This window comes from Anomaloglossus baeobatrachus, chromosome 12, assembly GCF_048569485.1.
Source record: "Anomaloglossus baeobatrachus isolate aAnoBae1 chromosome 12, aAnoBae1.hap1, whole genome shotgun sequence".
NCBI classification, from domain to species: domain Eukaryota; kingdom Metazoa; phylum Chordata; class Amphibia; order Anura; family Aromobatidae; genus Anomaloglossus; species Anomaloglossus baeobatrachus.
Genome location: NC_134364.1, coordinates 134,727,369 through 134,742,135, shown reverse-complemented (window position 1 = coordinate 134,742,135; position 14,767 = coordinate 134,727,369). Strand labels below are relative to the sequence as shown.

General features: G+C 50.7%; 1 protein-coding gene across 1 annotated transcript in view; it reads right to left on the bottom strand.

The window, feature by feature from the left end:
* TMEM87A (transmembrane protein 87A) overlaps window positions 1-14,767 on the bottom strand; it is a 141,767-nt gene that overhangs the window by 105,966 nt on the left and 21,034 nt on the right. Inside the window, 3 exon segments of the mRNA XM_075331210.1 lie at window positions 4,504-4,603; window positions 6,010-6,193; window positions 14,441-14,502. Coding sequence (XP_075187325.1) covers window positions 4,504-4,603; window positions 6,010-6,193; window positions 14,441-14,502 — 346 coding nt within the window.

Genomic DNA, 14,767 nt, shown 5'->3' with positions numbered 1-14,767 from the left:
GTGTGTGTGTCTATAGTGTGTGTGTCTATAGTGTGTGTGTCTATAGTGTGTGTGTCTATAGTGTGTGTGTCTATAGTGTGTGTGTCTATAGTGTGTGTGTCTATAGTGTGTGTGTCTATAGTGTGTGTGTCTATAGTGTGTGTGTCTATAGTGTGTGTGTACAGTGTGTGTGTGTATAGTGTGTATAGTGTGTGTGTGTATAGTGTGTGTGTGTGTGTGTATATAGTGTGTGTGTGTATAGTGTGTGTGTGTATAATGTGTGTATAGTGTGTGTGTGTATAGTGTGTGTGTGTATAGTGTGTGTGTGTATAGTGTGTGTGTGTGTGTATAGTGTGTGTGTGTGTGTATAGTGTGTGTGTGTGTGTATAGTGTGTGTGTGTGTGTATAGTGTGTGTGTGTATATAGTGTGTGTGTGTATAGTGTGTGTGTATAGTGTGTGTGTGTGTGTGTGTGTGTGTATAGTGTGTGTGTGTATAGTGTGTGTGTGTATAGTGTGTGTGTGTATAGTGCGTGTGTGTATAGTGTGTGTGTGTATAGTGTGTGTGTGTATAGTGTGTGTGTGTATAGTGTGTGTGTGTATCTATAGTGTGTGTGTCTATAGTGTGTGTGTCTATAGTGTGTGTGTCTATAGTGTGTGTGTCTATAGTGTGTGTGTCTATAGTGTGTGTGTCTATAGTGTGTGTGTCTATAGTGTGTGTGTCTATAGTGTGTGTGTCTATAGTGTGTGTGTATAGTGTGTGTGTGTGTATAGTGTGTGTGTGTGTATAGTGTGTGTGTGTGTGTGTATATAGTGTGTGTGTGTGTATAGTGTGTGTGTGTATAATGTGTGTATAGTGTGTGTGTGTGTGTGTGTGTATAGTGTGTGTGTGTGTATAGTGTGTGTGTGTATAGTGTGTGTGTGTGTATAGTGTGTGTGTGTGTAGTGTGTGTGTGTGTATATAGTGTGTGTGTGTGTATAGTGTGTGTGTGTGTATAGTGTGTGTGTGTGTATAGTGTGTGTGTGTATAGTGTGTGTGTGTGTATAGTGTGTGTGTGTATAGTGTGTGTGTGTGTATAGTGTGTGTGTATAGTGTGTGTGTGTATAGTGTGTGTGTGTATAGTGTGTGTGTGTATAGTGTGTGTGTGTATAGTGTGTGTGTGTATAGTGTGTGTGTGAATAGTGTGTGTGTGTGTGTATAGTGTGTGTGTGTGTATAGTGTGTGTGTGTGTATAGTGTGTGTGTGTGTGTGTGTATAATGTGTGTATAGTGTGTGTGTGTATAATGTGTGTATAGTGTGTGTGTGTGTGTGTGTGTGTGTATAGTGTGTGTGTGTATAGTGTGTGTGTGTGTATAGTGTGTGTGTGTATAGTGTGTGTATAGTGTGTGTGCGTATAATGTGTGTATAGTGTGTGTGTATAGTGTGTGTGTGTGTGTGTGTGTGTGTGTGTGTGTGTGTGTGTGTGTGTGTGTGTGTGTGTGTGTGTGTATAGTGTGTGTGTGTATAGTGTGTGTGTGTATAGTGTGTGTGTGTATAGTGTGTGTGTGTATAGTGTGTGTATAGTGTGTGTGTGTATAGTGTGTGTATAGTGTGTGTATAGTGTGTGTATAGTGTGTGTATAGTGTGTGTATAGTGTGTGTATAGTGTGTGTATAGTGTGTGTATAGTGTGTGTATAGTGTGTGTATAGTGTGTGTATAGTGTGTGTATAGTGTGTGTATAGTGTGTGTATAGTGTGTGTATAGTGTGTGTATAGTGTGTGTATAGTGTGTGTATAGTGTGTGTATAGTGTGTGTATAGTGTGTGTATAGTGTGTGTATAGTGTGTGTATAGTGTGTGTATAGTGTGTGTATGTGTTACCCTAAGCATGGACAGCAGAAAGAACTGTGAGGACGCGAGTACCAAAATTATTGAAAAATATCACCAATCTCAAGTTACAAGTCCATCTCTGGAGATCTTTGTTTTCCTTTGTCCACGATGTGCAACATAATCAAGACGTTTACAACCCATGTAACTGTAGCTAATCTCCCTGGACGTGGACGGTAGAAAAAAAATTGATGAAAGGTTACAGCACAGGATAGTCCAGACGATAGATGATAGATAAGCCCCAATCAGGTGCCATAGAATGTCATGCTGTCCTGCAGGCTCAGGGTGCAGCATTATCAGCGCAAATTATCTGTCCACATTTGAATGAAATTAAACGCTATGGCAGAAGACAATGACTGCAAACATACCGTATTTTCCGGCGTATAAGACAACCCCCAACTTTTTCAGTTAAAATATAGAGTTTGGGATATATCCAATATACTTGGGAGTAAGCAGACCAGAGTATTGTCCCCATTGTTTAGTGATGTCCCCTGCTGTAATGTGCCCATTGTTTAGTGATGTCCCCTGCAGTAATGTCCCCATTGTTTAGTGATGTCCCCTGCAGTAATGTCCCCATTGTTTAGTGATGTCCCCTGCTGTAATGTCCCCATTGTTTAGTGATGTCCCTTGCTGTAATTTCCCCATTGTTTAGTGATGTCCCCTGCTGTAATGTCCCCATTGTTTAGTGATGTCCCCTGCTGTAATTTCCCCATTGTTTAGTGATGCCCCCTGCTGTAATTTCCCCATTGTTTAGTGATGTCCCTTGCTGTAATTTCCCCATTGTTTAGTGATGTCCCCTGCAGTAATGTCCCCATTGTTTAGTGATGTCCCCTGCTGTAATTTCCACATTGTTTAGTGATGTCCCCGCTGTAATTTCCCCATTGTTTAGTGATGCTCCCTGCTGTAATTTCCCCATTGTTTAGTGATGTCCCCTGCTGTAATTTCCCCATTGTTTAGTGATGTCCCTTGCTGTAATTTCCCCATTGTTTAGTGATGTCCCCTGCTGCAATGTCCCCATTGTTTAGTGATGTCCCCTGCTGCAATGTCCCCATTGTTTAGTGATGTCCCCTGCTGTAATTTCCCCATTGTTTAGTGATGTCCCTTGCTGTAATTTCCCCATTGTTTAGTGATGTCCCTTGCTGTAATTTCCCCATTGTTTAGTGATGTCCCTTGCTGTAATTTCCCCATTGTTTAGTGATGTCCCTTGCTGTAATTTCCCCATTGTTTAGTGATGTCCCCTGCTGTAATGTCCCCATTGTTTAGTGATGTTCCCTGCTGTAATGTCCGCATTGTTTAGTGATGTCCCCTGCTGTAATGTCCCCATTGTTTAGTGATGTCCCCTGCTGTAATGTCCCCATTGTTTAGTGATGTCCCCTGCTGTAATGTCCCCATTGTTTAGTGATGTCCCCTGCTGTAATGTCCCCTGTAGTAATGACTCCATTGTATAAAAATGTTGTCCTGCTGTAATGTGCCCATTGTATAGTAATGTGCCCCGTCCTTAATGTCCCATGCAGTGATGTCCCCCATGTTGAGTAATGTGCTCCTGCTGGTTCCCTTCTGTCCCCTATCATGCAGTTGTTTACAGATAAAAGCTATTCTCACCTGTCCTCCATGCCCGCGCTGCCTCCAGCTGTTTCTTGCACACAGACCCTTCCTTGATAGCGTCCGGTGTATGGAGCGGCTGCTGCAGGATGTCGTCATGGCTTTACTACAGTTGAATACTTTACGGCGCCACAAAGCATTCAACTGCAGTAAAGCGCATCCAATACACAGGGCCGTCGCTGCTGTCAGCGGTTTACTGTAGTTGAATGCTTTGTGGCGCCGCAAAGCATTCAACTGTAGTAAAGCCATGACGACATCCCGCAGCGGTCGCTCCGTGCACCGGACGCTATCACGGAGGAGTCTGTGTGTCTGTGGACTGCAAGAAACACCTGGAGGCAGCGCGGGCACTGAGCACAGGTGAGAATGCTTTTATTGTGTGTAAAGTGATCACACCCGGCGTATAAGACGACCCCCGACTTTTGAGAAGATTTTCAGGGGTTAAAAAAGTCGTCTTATATGCTGGAAAATACAGTACTTAAAGGAGCCCCCAGAAATGGATGGAAACAAAGCGCTGGAGAGGCAGCAATGAGTCCGGAGCTAAACCCCATTCACACCTGTGGAGAGATCTGAAAATTGCTGACGGGAGAAGAGAAGAGGCCTTCAGATAGGAGAGGCCTGGAGACGTTCACACACTGAAAGCTGCCCAATATTCCCGCTGGGGGAGGGCGAGGCGACGGAGCGCAGGCATCTATGCTGAAGGGTAATGGAGGGTTGGACCATTATTGGAGTTGTGTGAATTTATGGCCAACCGCGTTTTTTTTGTCTTTTTTGTGTTGTTCCAATACACACAAAGGAAGAAACGTGTCACAAAATGTGTAACTGCAATGATATCTAGCAGAAATACTTCACTTCAGACATGACTATGTGCTGTGTAATGGCTGTGTCTGACCGTCCAGGGACATGGTCTGATCATGGATAGGGGAGGAAGAAGAGGGAAAAAAAATCATCATTTTTTAAAACAAAAATACAGTAATACATTAACGCAGATGAAGAAGACCCCAGATGTCCGATACCCTCCAGGACGGCAGATATCACTATTCCCCAACTATAGGCACTCACTTGACGATGCCGTAGCCCAGGCTGACGATAATGACGAGGATCCGAGCCAAGGACCTCTTCACCGCTGATAACAGCTCCCCCAAGATGACGGCGCCCTCCACTGAGGCCGGAAAGAGAAGAGGGCAAATCACTAAGAAGGACAGAAGATGTGGCCCCCGCCACGCTCCTGAGGAAGGCCACGGATATTGGGAGTAAATGTCCAGAAACTCCCAATTTACACAAAACGATGGTTAATAACTTGCACCATTTTTATTATGTGTATAGGACACTTTGTGCGGCTGGCCTAACAAATGGGTGACAGGGGAGCGCGGCCCCAGGTATAACGCTGCCGGCCAAGCACTGGCTGAAACTATCGGAAATTTAAGACACAAAATAAACAGTAACTTGTGTGTGCCTATGGTCGTATCTGTATCGCTGCGGTCCGTAAGTGTAAACAGGGCTCTGCCGCGGAGCTGGACGTCGGCCGAGTTCTGATCACTGCCGGTTCACATTCAGATGCCGCGGTCTCACAGTACCACGTAGAGACCCGCTCACCAGGTCAGAGGGGACTGCGCTCATTTTATTCCAGCCGCTTCTGTCTATACTATTTCATTTGTTTTTTTACAATACCAAAAGTATGGGTCTTTTTATTTAGCACTAATTTTTAATGTCTGTACCATGGGGGCCTGACTGACAGGGTAATTGTAAAAAGCGGACTAGAGCCAATCCCCCAGAGAACACAGCCAGCTTAAAGGGTTAATGCCATCTCCATAAAGTGGTTAATGCTTATTAACATTCTCAGCAGATCTTGACAAATTAAACACTTTCTTCTGTCTACAGCATGTTGCCATGGAGACCGACCACTGCTGATAGACAGCAGAATATGAGCACTGCTTACAAGCTCTTTTCTATTCAGCTTGTAAGCACTGTTTGAAGGTGACCAAGAATGCTGGAGTGCGCGGTTACCACCAGCGCTTACAAGCTGCGGAGGTCGGTCTCCAAGACAACGGGCTGTAAAAGGAAGTGTCAATATCTTAAGACAGAATGTATATTTTAATAAGCAGTAAATTGTAACATTGCACAAACAGCACGAGGCCCTGGAGTGTAAGATTACACTAAGAATAAACAGCATGGATAGCTGGACCTCGGAGAGGACATGACGGACAATGCTACGCTGCTGGATGCAAGCGGCACAGCCGTATAATGGGCAGACCATGCGGATGGCCTATCCTAAGACAGACGCTCAAGACAGAAGTTCTGTAGGAAAAAAAAAAAAAAAAAAAAAAAATCACACACCTTTACTCTGTACACAAATTACAGCCCAGCTGTTATACCGCGCTGCCCTGTCATGTGTATATTATACCGCGCTGCCCTGTCATGTGTATATTATACCGCGCTGCCCTGTCATGTGTATATTATACCGCGCTGCCCTGTCATGTGTATATTATACCGCGCTGCCCTGTCATGTGTATATTATACCGCGCTGCCCTGTCATGTGTATATTATGCTATCAGTGGTGCACATTACCGGACTGTCCGTGGTAGCGGATGTTCTGGAATTCGGCGTAGAAGACGGCTTTCTCCAGCATGCCCAGCAAGATGACCGCACCGACCCAGAACTGGATCCTCAGCAGATCCCTCCAATAGCACGCCGACCAGCCGAGCCACAACACCCCGAAAAACACGTACACAATGCACATCACCATGAAGAACTGAAAGACAAAGGTGATCCGGACACACGGCATTACACGCCATTACGCGCCATTACACGCCAGTGTGCTCTCCATGTAACGCGCTCCAGACAGCTTCCTTATTCATATCATAGCACAGCAATAGGGGGGATCCAGGCGAGAAAGAAGGGAATTTTGTTTACTTACCGTAAATTCCTTTTCTTCTAGCTCCAATTGGGAGACCCAGACGATTGGGTGTATAGCTACTGCCTCCGGAGGCCGCACAAAGTATTACACTAAAAAGTGTAAGGCCCCTCCCCTTCTGGCTATACACCCCCCGTGGGAGCACGGGTCCCTCAGTTTTAGTGCAAAAGCAAGAAGGAGGAAAGCCAATAACTGTTTCAAAAACAAATTCAATCCGATAAACAATATCGGAGAACGTAACTTATCAACATGAACAACATGTGCACCCGAAAAACAAATACCCTAAGAAAAAACAGGGCGGGTGCTGGGTCTCCCAATTGGAGCTAGAAGAAAAGGAATTTACGGTAAGTAAACAAAATTCCCTTCTTCTTTTTCGCTCCTAATTGGGAGACCCAGACAATTGGGACGTCCAAAAGCAGTCCCTGGGTGGGTAAAAGAATACCTCGTGATCGGGCTGTCAGGCAGCCCTTTCTTACAGGTGGGCCACCGCCGCCTGCAGGACTTGTCTACCTAGGCTGGCATCCGCTGAAGCGTAGGTATGCACCTGATAATGCTTGGTAAAAGTGTGCAGACTCGACCAGGTAGCCGCCTGGCACACCTGCTGAGCCGTAGCCTGATGCCGTAATGCCCAGGACGCACCCACGGCTCTGGTAGAATGGGCCTTCAGTCCAGAAGGAGTCGGAAGCCCAGCAGAACGGTAGGCGTGAAGAATTGGTTCCTTGATCCACCGCGCAAGGGTGGATTTGGAAGCTTGCGACCCTTTATGCTGACCAGCGACCAGGATAAAGAGTGCATCCGAACGGCGCAGAGACGCCGTGCGGGAAATGTAGATCCTGAGTGCTCTCACCAGGTCCAACAGATGCAAACCCTTTTCAAATTGGTGAACTGGATGCAGACACAAAGATGGTAAAGTGATATCCTGATTGAGATGAAAGGAAGATACCACCTTGGGAAGAAATTCTGGAATTGGACGCAGTACTACCTTGTCTTGGTGAAACACCAGGAAGGGAGATTTGCAAGATAACGCCGCCAGCTCTGACACTCTCCGAAGAGACGTGACCGCCACTAGAAAGGCCACTTTCTGTGAAAGCCGAGAAAAGGAAATCTCCTTCATAGGCTCGAAAGGTGGCTTCTGGAGAGCAATTAGAACCTTGTTCAGATCCCAGGGTTCCAATGGCCGCTTGTAAGGGGGAATGATATGACAAACCCCTTGCAGGAACGTGCGTACCTTAGGAAGTCGCGCCAGGCGCTTCTGAAAGAATACGGATAGCGCAGAGACTTGTCCTTTAAGGGAGCCAAGCGACAAACCTTTTTCCAACCCAGACTGCAGGAAGGAAAGAAAAATAGGCAATGCAAATGGCCAGGGAGAAACTCCCTGAGCAGAGCACCAAGATAAGAATATCTTCCACGTTCTGTGGTAGATCTTGGCGGAGGATGGTTTCCTAGCCTGTCTCATGGTGGCAACAACATCATGAGATAAACCTGAGGTCCCTAGGATCCAGGACTCAATGGCCACACAGTCAGGTTCAGGGCCGCAGAATTCAGATGGAAAAACGGCCCTTGAGAAAGCAAGTCTGGACGGCCTGGTAGCGTCCACGGTTGTCCTACCGTGAGATGCCACAGATCCGGGTACCACGACCTCCTTGGCCAGTCTGGAGCGACGAGCACTGTTGGAAGGCTCGTAGGGCAAGATAGACTGCTCTGATTTCCAGAACATTGATCTGAAGGGTGGACTCTCTCTGAGTCCACGTACCCTGAGCCCTGTGGTGAAGAAACACTGCTCCCCACCCTGATAGGCTCGCATCTGTCGTGACCACCGCCCAGGATGGGGGTAGGAACGACTTTCCTTTTGACAATGAGGTGGGAAGAAGCCACCATCGGAGAGAGTCCTTGGCTGCCTGAGAGAGGGAGACATCCCTGTCGAGGGACGTCGACTTCCCGTCCCATTGGCGGAGAATGTCCCATTGTAGAGGGCGCAGATGAAACTGCGCGAAAGGGACTGCTTCCATTGCTGCCACCATCTTCCCTAGGAAATGCATGAGGCGCCTCAAGGAGTGGGACTGGTTCTGCAGGAGAGATTGCACCCCTGTCTGCAGAGAGAACTGCTTGTCCAGTGGAAGCTTCACTATCGCTGAGAGAGTATGAAACTCCATGCCAAGATATGTTAGTGATTGGGTCGGGGTTAGATTTGACTTTGAAAAGTTGATAATCCACCCGAAACTCTGGAGAGTCTTCAGTGCCACGTCCAGACTGTGTTGGCATGCCTCTTGAGAGGGTGCCTTTATAAGTAGATCGTCCAAATACGGGATCACGGAGTGACCCTGCGAGTGCAGGACAGCTACTACTGCTGCCATGACCTTGGTGAAGACCCGAGGGGCTGTTGCCAGCCGGAAAGGTAACGCTACGAACTGCAGGTGTTCGCTTTCTATAACGAAGCGTAGAAAACGCTGATGCTCTGGCGCAATCGGCACGTGAAGATAAGCATCTTTGATGTCTATTGATGCTAAGAAATCTCCTTGAGACATTGAGGCTATGACGGAGCGTAGAGATTCCATCCGGAACCTCCTGGTTTTTACGTGTTTGTTGAGCAACTTTAGATCCAGGACGGGCCGAAAGGACCCGTCCTTCTTTGGCACCATAAACAGATTGGAGTAAAAACCGTGACCTTGTTCCTGAAGAGGAACGGAAGTCACCACTCCTTCCGCCTTTAGAGCGGCCACCGCCTGCAGCAGAGCATCGGCTCGGTCGGGCGGTGGGGAAGTTCTGAAGAAACGAGTTGGAGGACGAGAGCTGAACTCTATCCTGTACCCGTGAGACAGAATGTCCCTCACCCAACGGTCTTTGACCTGTGACAGCCAAATGTCGCCAAAGCGGGAGAGCCTGCCACCGACCGAGGATGCGGAGAGAGGAGGCTGAAAGTCATGAGGAAGCAGTCTTGGTAACGGTTCTTCCTGCTGTCTTTTTTGGGCGTGACTGAGTCCGCCAAGAATCTGAGCCTCTCTGATCCTTTTGAGTCCTTTTGGACGAGGAGAATTGGGACCTGCCTGAGCCTCGAAAGGACCGAAAACCAGACTGACCCCTCCTTTGTTGGGGCTTGTTTTGTCTGTGTTGAGGTAAGGATGAGTCCTTACCCTTGGAGTGTTTAATGATTTCATCCAAACGCTCCCCAAACAATCGGTCACGAGAAAAAGGCAAACTGGTTAAGCACTTCTTGGAAGCAGAATCTGCCTTCCATTCTCTCAACCACAGGGCTCTGCGCAAAACCACGGAGTTGGCTGACGCCACCGCCGTACGGCTCGTAGAGTCCAGGACAGCATTAATCGCGTAAGACGCGAATGCAGACATTTGAGAGGTCAATGGTGCCACCTGCGGGGCAGATGTACGTGTGACCGAGTCGACTTGTATAAGCCCAGCTGAAATGGCTTGGAGTGCCCATACGGCTGCAAAAGCTGGCGCCAACGACGCTCCAATAGCTTCATAGATGGATTTCAGCCAGAGCTCCATCTGCCTGTCAGTGGCATCTTTAAGTGCCGCTCCATCTTCTACTGCAACTAAAGATCTAGCTGCAAGCCTGGAGATTGGAGGGTCCACCTTGGGACACGGTCCAACCCTTGACCACGTCAGGGGGAAAAGGATTGCGTGTATCTTTAAGCCGTTTAGAAAACCGCTTCTCAGGATAAGCGTGGTGTTTCTGGATTGCATCTCTAAAGTCAGAGTGGTCCAGAAAAGTGCTTAATTTACGCTTGGGATATCTGAAATGGAATTTCTCCTGCTGTGAAGCTGCCTCCTCCGCAGGAGGAGCTGGCGGGGAAATATCTAACATCCTATTGATGGACGCTATAAGATCATTCACTATGGCGTCACCATCCGGTGTATCCAGATTGAGAGCGGTCCCAGGATCAGAATCTTGATCAGTTACATCCGCCTCATCACCCATAGATTCGTCCCGCTGGGATCCTGACCAGTGAGACGAAGTTGAGGGCCCCTCATAACGAGCCCGCTTAGGTTGTCTGGGACTGTTGTCTGAGTCAGAATCGTCACCCTGGGGTGCATGTGACACCCCCGGAGCTTGGAAGTGTTCCAGCTGAGGGGGACCAGGGAGCAATGATGCCACAGTGTCCATGGTCTGAGTTACTGGTCTAGACTGCAATGTTTCAAGAATCTTTGACATGGTCATAGACAATCTGTCAGCAAAAGCTGCAAACTCCGTTCCTGTCACCTGGACAGCATTCACAGGTGGTACACTCTGGGTCACGTCCAGCAGAGGCCCCGGCTGTGCAAGTTGCACAGGGGCCGAGCACTGCACACAATGGGGGTCAGTGGAACCTGCCGGTAGAGCAGCCCCACATGCGGTACAGGCAGCATATAATGTCTGTGCCTTAGCACCCTTGCGTTTTGCGGACGACATGCTGTTGCCTCCTTGTAATCTAGGAGGGTATATAGCCGAGAATCACCAGCGACCGTACAGTACAAAGTATTTGCAAACACAAAATACTCAGTATACAAACGGCACAAGTGGGGGTGAGCCCTTGAGGGCTGCTTACCGCCCGCTGAACAGCGGGTATGAGGCCGTAGAATCCCGTGTCTGGGTCTCCCCGTCTCCCCTCTGCAGCTCAGCGTGCAGGCAGGAATGGCTGCCGGCGTTCTGTGAAGAGGGGCGGACCGTGGGCGTGCCACAAACAAAGTGCGGGAAACTGCGTCCTACTGTGCCTGGTGTGAGGGCTGGAGTATGTAAAAAAGACTCCAGCCCTCAGCGCTGATGCTCTGTACAGCGTCCCGCCCTCCTCCTGACTGGCAGGTGCGGAGGCGGGAACGAACGAACTAGGCCGCAAAAGCCGGGGACTGTAGTAATAAGCGCGGCCGTGATATATGCACGGTCAGCGCGGAAGTCCCCGGCGCACCACAAGTCCCAGCCGCGTCGCAGTCCCAGCGGCCGGCGCGACCGTTCTCCCTGAGTCTACCCACTCAGCTAAGCTGAAGTGAGGAAATGGCACAAGCGCAGCAGCGCTGTTGTCCCCGGCGCACTAACACACCCAGCAATGCTGCGGTGTGCGCGCGTATGCACGGGGACACAGAGTACCTTGACGGAGCAGGGCCATGTCCCTGACGATACTCAGCTCCATATCCAGCGGCTTCTCCAGGGGCTGCGGATGGAGCACGGTCTCAGTGCCTGGAGACCGGTAAAATCCCACTTCGCCCAGAGCCCTAATGGGGATGGGGAAGGAATCAGCATGTGGGCTCCAGCCTCCGTACCCGCAATGGGTACCTCAACCTTAACAAGCACCACCGACAGAAAGTGGGGTGAGAAGGGAGCATGCTGGGGACCCTTGTATGGGCCCTCTTTTCTTCCATCCGACATAGTCAGCAGCTGCTGCTGACTAAATAGTGGAGCTATGCGTGCGTGTCTGACCTCCTTCGCACAAAGCAAAAAACTGAGGGACCCGTGCTCCCACGGGGGGGTGTATAGCCAGAAGGGGAGGGGCTTTACACTTTTAAGTGTAGTACTTTGTGCGGCCTCCGGAGGCAGTAGCTATACACCCAATTGTCTGGGTCTCCCAATTAGGAGCGAAAAAGAAACAGTTCTATGAAAGGCTGACACTGGTGTAAGGAGGAGGGGGTGTCACTGCAGGGAAGCGGCTGAGGAGGGACACAGGACAGAGGGTCAGCCATACTGAGGGGTCTGAGGAGGGGGCGTCACTGCAGGAGAGCGGCTCAGGACAGAGGGTCAGCCATACTGAGGGGTCTGAGGAGGGGGTGTCACTGCAGGAGAGCGGCTCAGGACAGAGGGTCAGCCATACTGAGGGGTCTGAGGAGGGGGTGTCACTGCAGGAGAGCGGCTCAGGACAGAGGATCAGCCATACTGAGGGGTCTGAGGAGGGGGTGTCACTGCAGGGGAGCGGCTCAGGACAGAGGGTCAGCCATACTGAGGGCTCCGAGGAGGGGGTGTCACAGGACGGAGGCTCGGCCATACTGAGGGCTCAGAGGACGGAGGGTCGGCCATACTGAGGGCTCAGAGGAGGGGGTGTCACAGGACAGAGGATCAGCCATACTGAGGGCTCAGAGGAGGGGGGTGTCACAGGACGGAGGGTCGGCCATACTGAGGGCTCAGAGGAGGGGGTGTCACAGGACGGAGGGTCGGCCATACTGAGGGCTCAGAGGAGGGGGGTGTCACAGGACGGAGGGTCGGCCATACTGAGGGCTCAGAGGAGGGGGTGTCAGAGGACGGAGGGTCGGCCATACTGAGGGCTCAGAGGAGGGGGTGTCACAGGACGGAGGGTCGGCCATACTGAGGGCTCAGAGGAGGGGTGTCACAGGACGGAGGGTCGGCCATACTGAGGGCTCAGAGGAGGGGGTGTCACAGGACGGAGGGTCGGCCATACTGAGGGCTCAGAGGAGGGGGTGTCACAGGACGGAGGGTCGGCCATACTGAGGGCTCAGAGGAGGGGGTGTCACAGGACGGAGGGTCGGCCATACTGAGGGCACAGAGGAGGGGATGTCACAGGACGGAGGGTCGGCCATACTGAGGGCACAGAGGAGGGGATGTCACAGGACGGAGGGTCGGCCATACTGAGGGCTCAGAGGACGGAGGGTCGGCCATACTGAGGGCTCAGAGGAGGGGGTGTCACAGGACAGAGGATCAGCCATACTGAGGGCTCAGAGGAGGGGGTGTCACAGGACGGAGGGTCGGCCATACTGAGGGCTCAGAGGAGGGGGTGTCACAGGACGGAGGGTCGGCCATACTGAGGGCTCAGAGGAGGGGGTGTCACAGGACGGAGGGTCGGCCATACTGAGGGCTCAGAGGAGGGGGTGTCACAGGACGGAGGGTCGGCCATACTGAGGGCTCAGAGGAGGGGGTGTCACAGGACGGAGGGTCGGCCATACTGAGGGCTCAGAGGAGGGGGTGTCACAGGACGGAGGGTCGGCCATACTGAGGGCTCAGAGGAGGGGGTGTCACAGGACGGAGGGTCGGCCATACTGAGGGCACAGAGGAGGGGATGTCACAGGACGGAGGGTTGGCCATACTGAGGGCTCAGAGGAGGGGTGTCACAGGACGGAGGGTCGGCCATACTGAGGGCTCAGAGGAGGGGGTGTCACAGGACGGAGGGTCGGCCATACTGAGGGCTCAGAGGAGGGGGTGTCACAGGACAGAGGGTCGGCCATACTGAGGGCTCAGAGGAGGGGGTGTCACAGGACAGAGGATCAGCCATACTGAGGGGTCTGAGGAGGGGGTGTCCCTGCAGGAGAGGGAGTCAGGAGGGTCAGCGATACTGATGGCATGGGGGTGTCATGGTGGCAGTGGGCACCATTGATCTGCCGGCGGTCTATGGGCTTCATTGATCTGCCAGTTGTACGCAATGGACTTCAAGAAATAGCTGTGGAGGCCAATATGCGCATGCGCTGCCTTCGCGGCCATTTTTTTTTTTTTTTTTTTTATAAGTCCATCGCATCAACTGCCGGCAATTCAATGCAACCCATAGCCCGCTGGCAAATCATTGGAGTCAGCCGTGAGCCGGCAGATCAATAGCACCCGCCGCCGTGACACCCCCAAACCCGCAGTATTGCCTACCCGCTGTCCACTGACCCTCCTGAGCCGCTCCACCACCGCCGCTCCCCCCGGTGAGCTATAATACACACTAGGATTATAAAACACTCAATTTAACATTAAAATTAATTTTTCCTATTTTCCGCCTCTAAATTTGAGGTGCATCTTATAATCCAGCGCGTCTCATAAAATGCAGGACTTTGCGCCTGGAGATCGGAGTAGAGGACAGCTTGCCACATGCAATGGGCCTCACAAACCACCGCCATGACGCTATTTTGCCAATTTTCAGCATTTTTGCCCAGGGACGTGATTATATATATTATACCCACGTCAGGGCTGCTCCTGGATGAGACGACGTCCAGGGGATAAGTAGTGCACTAGCTTTGGGGAATAAAGGATTGGCACAATGGGTAATATGGAGAATCAGGACCGTGGCAGAGCCATGATAAGGGGGCGGGGGACATCGCATGTGACAAGGTCCTATTTTTCAGATTTTAAGGAGACATGAGGTTTACCTTACACCAAACACGGAGTATACTCACAATCATGCGCGGATAGTCAGCGGGGGACAGGTAGTCATACGGGCCCTTCACCTCAACCTTCACTGCAGGAAACAAACACATCATCAGCGGTGACGCTTTATACCGGGGGCGTGTCCTCCGCTCACGGCTGGTGTATAGCGTCACATCAAATAATATACAGTGCAGGGAGGACCACAAGGGGGCGCAGTACGGGGGCACGCTGCTCCCCACAATCAGTACAGGGGCACTTTACACCATAACGTCACCTCTGTATATTTTATAGGGATCTCTTTCTCCAGTACAAGAGGCAGCAATAGGAAAAATCCAATATTAGGGCAAGTGAAGCCG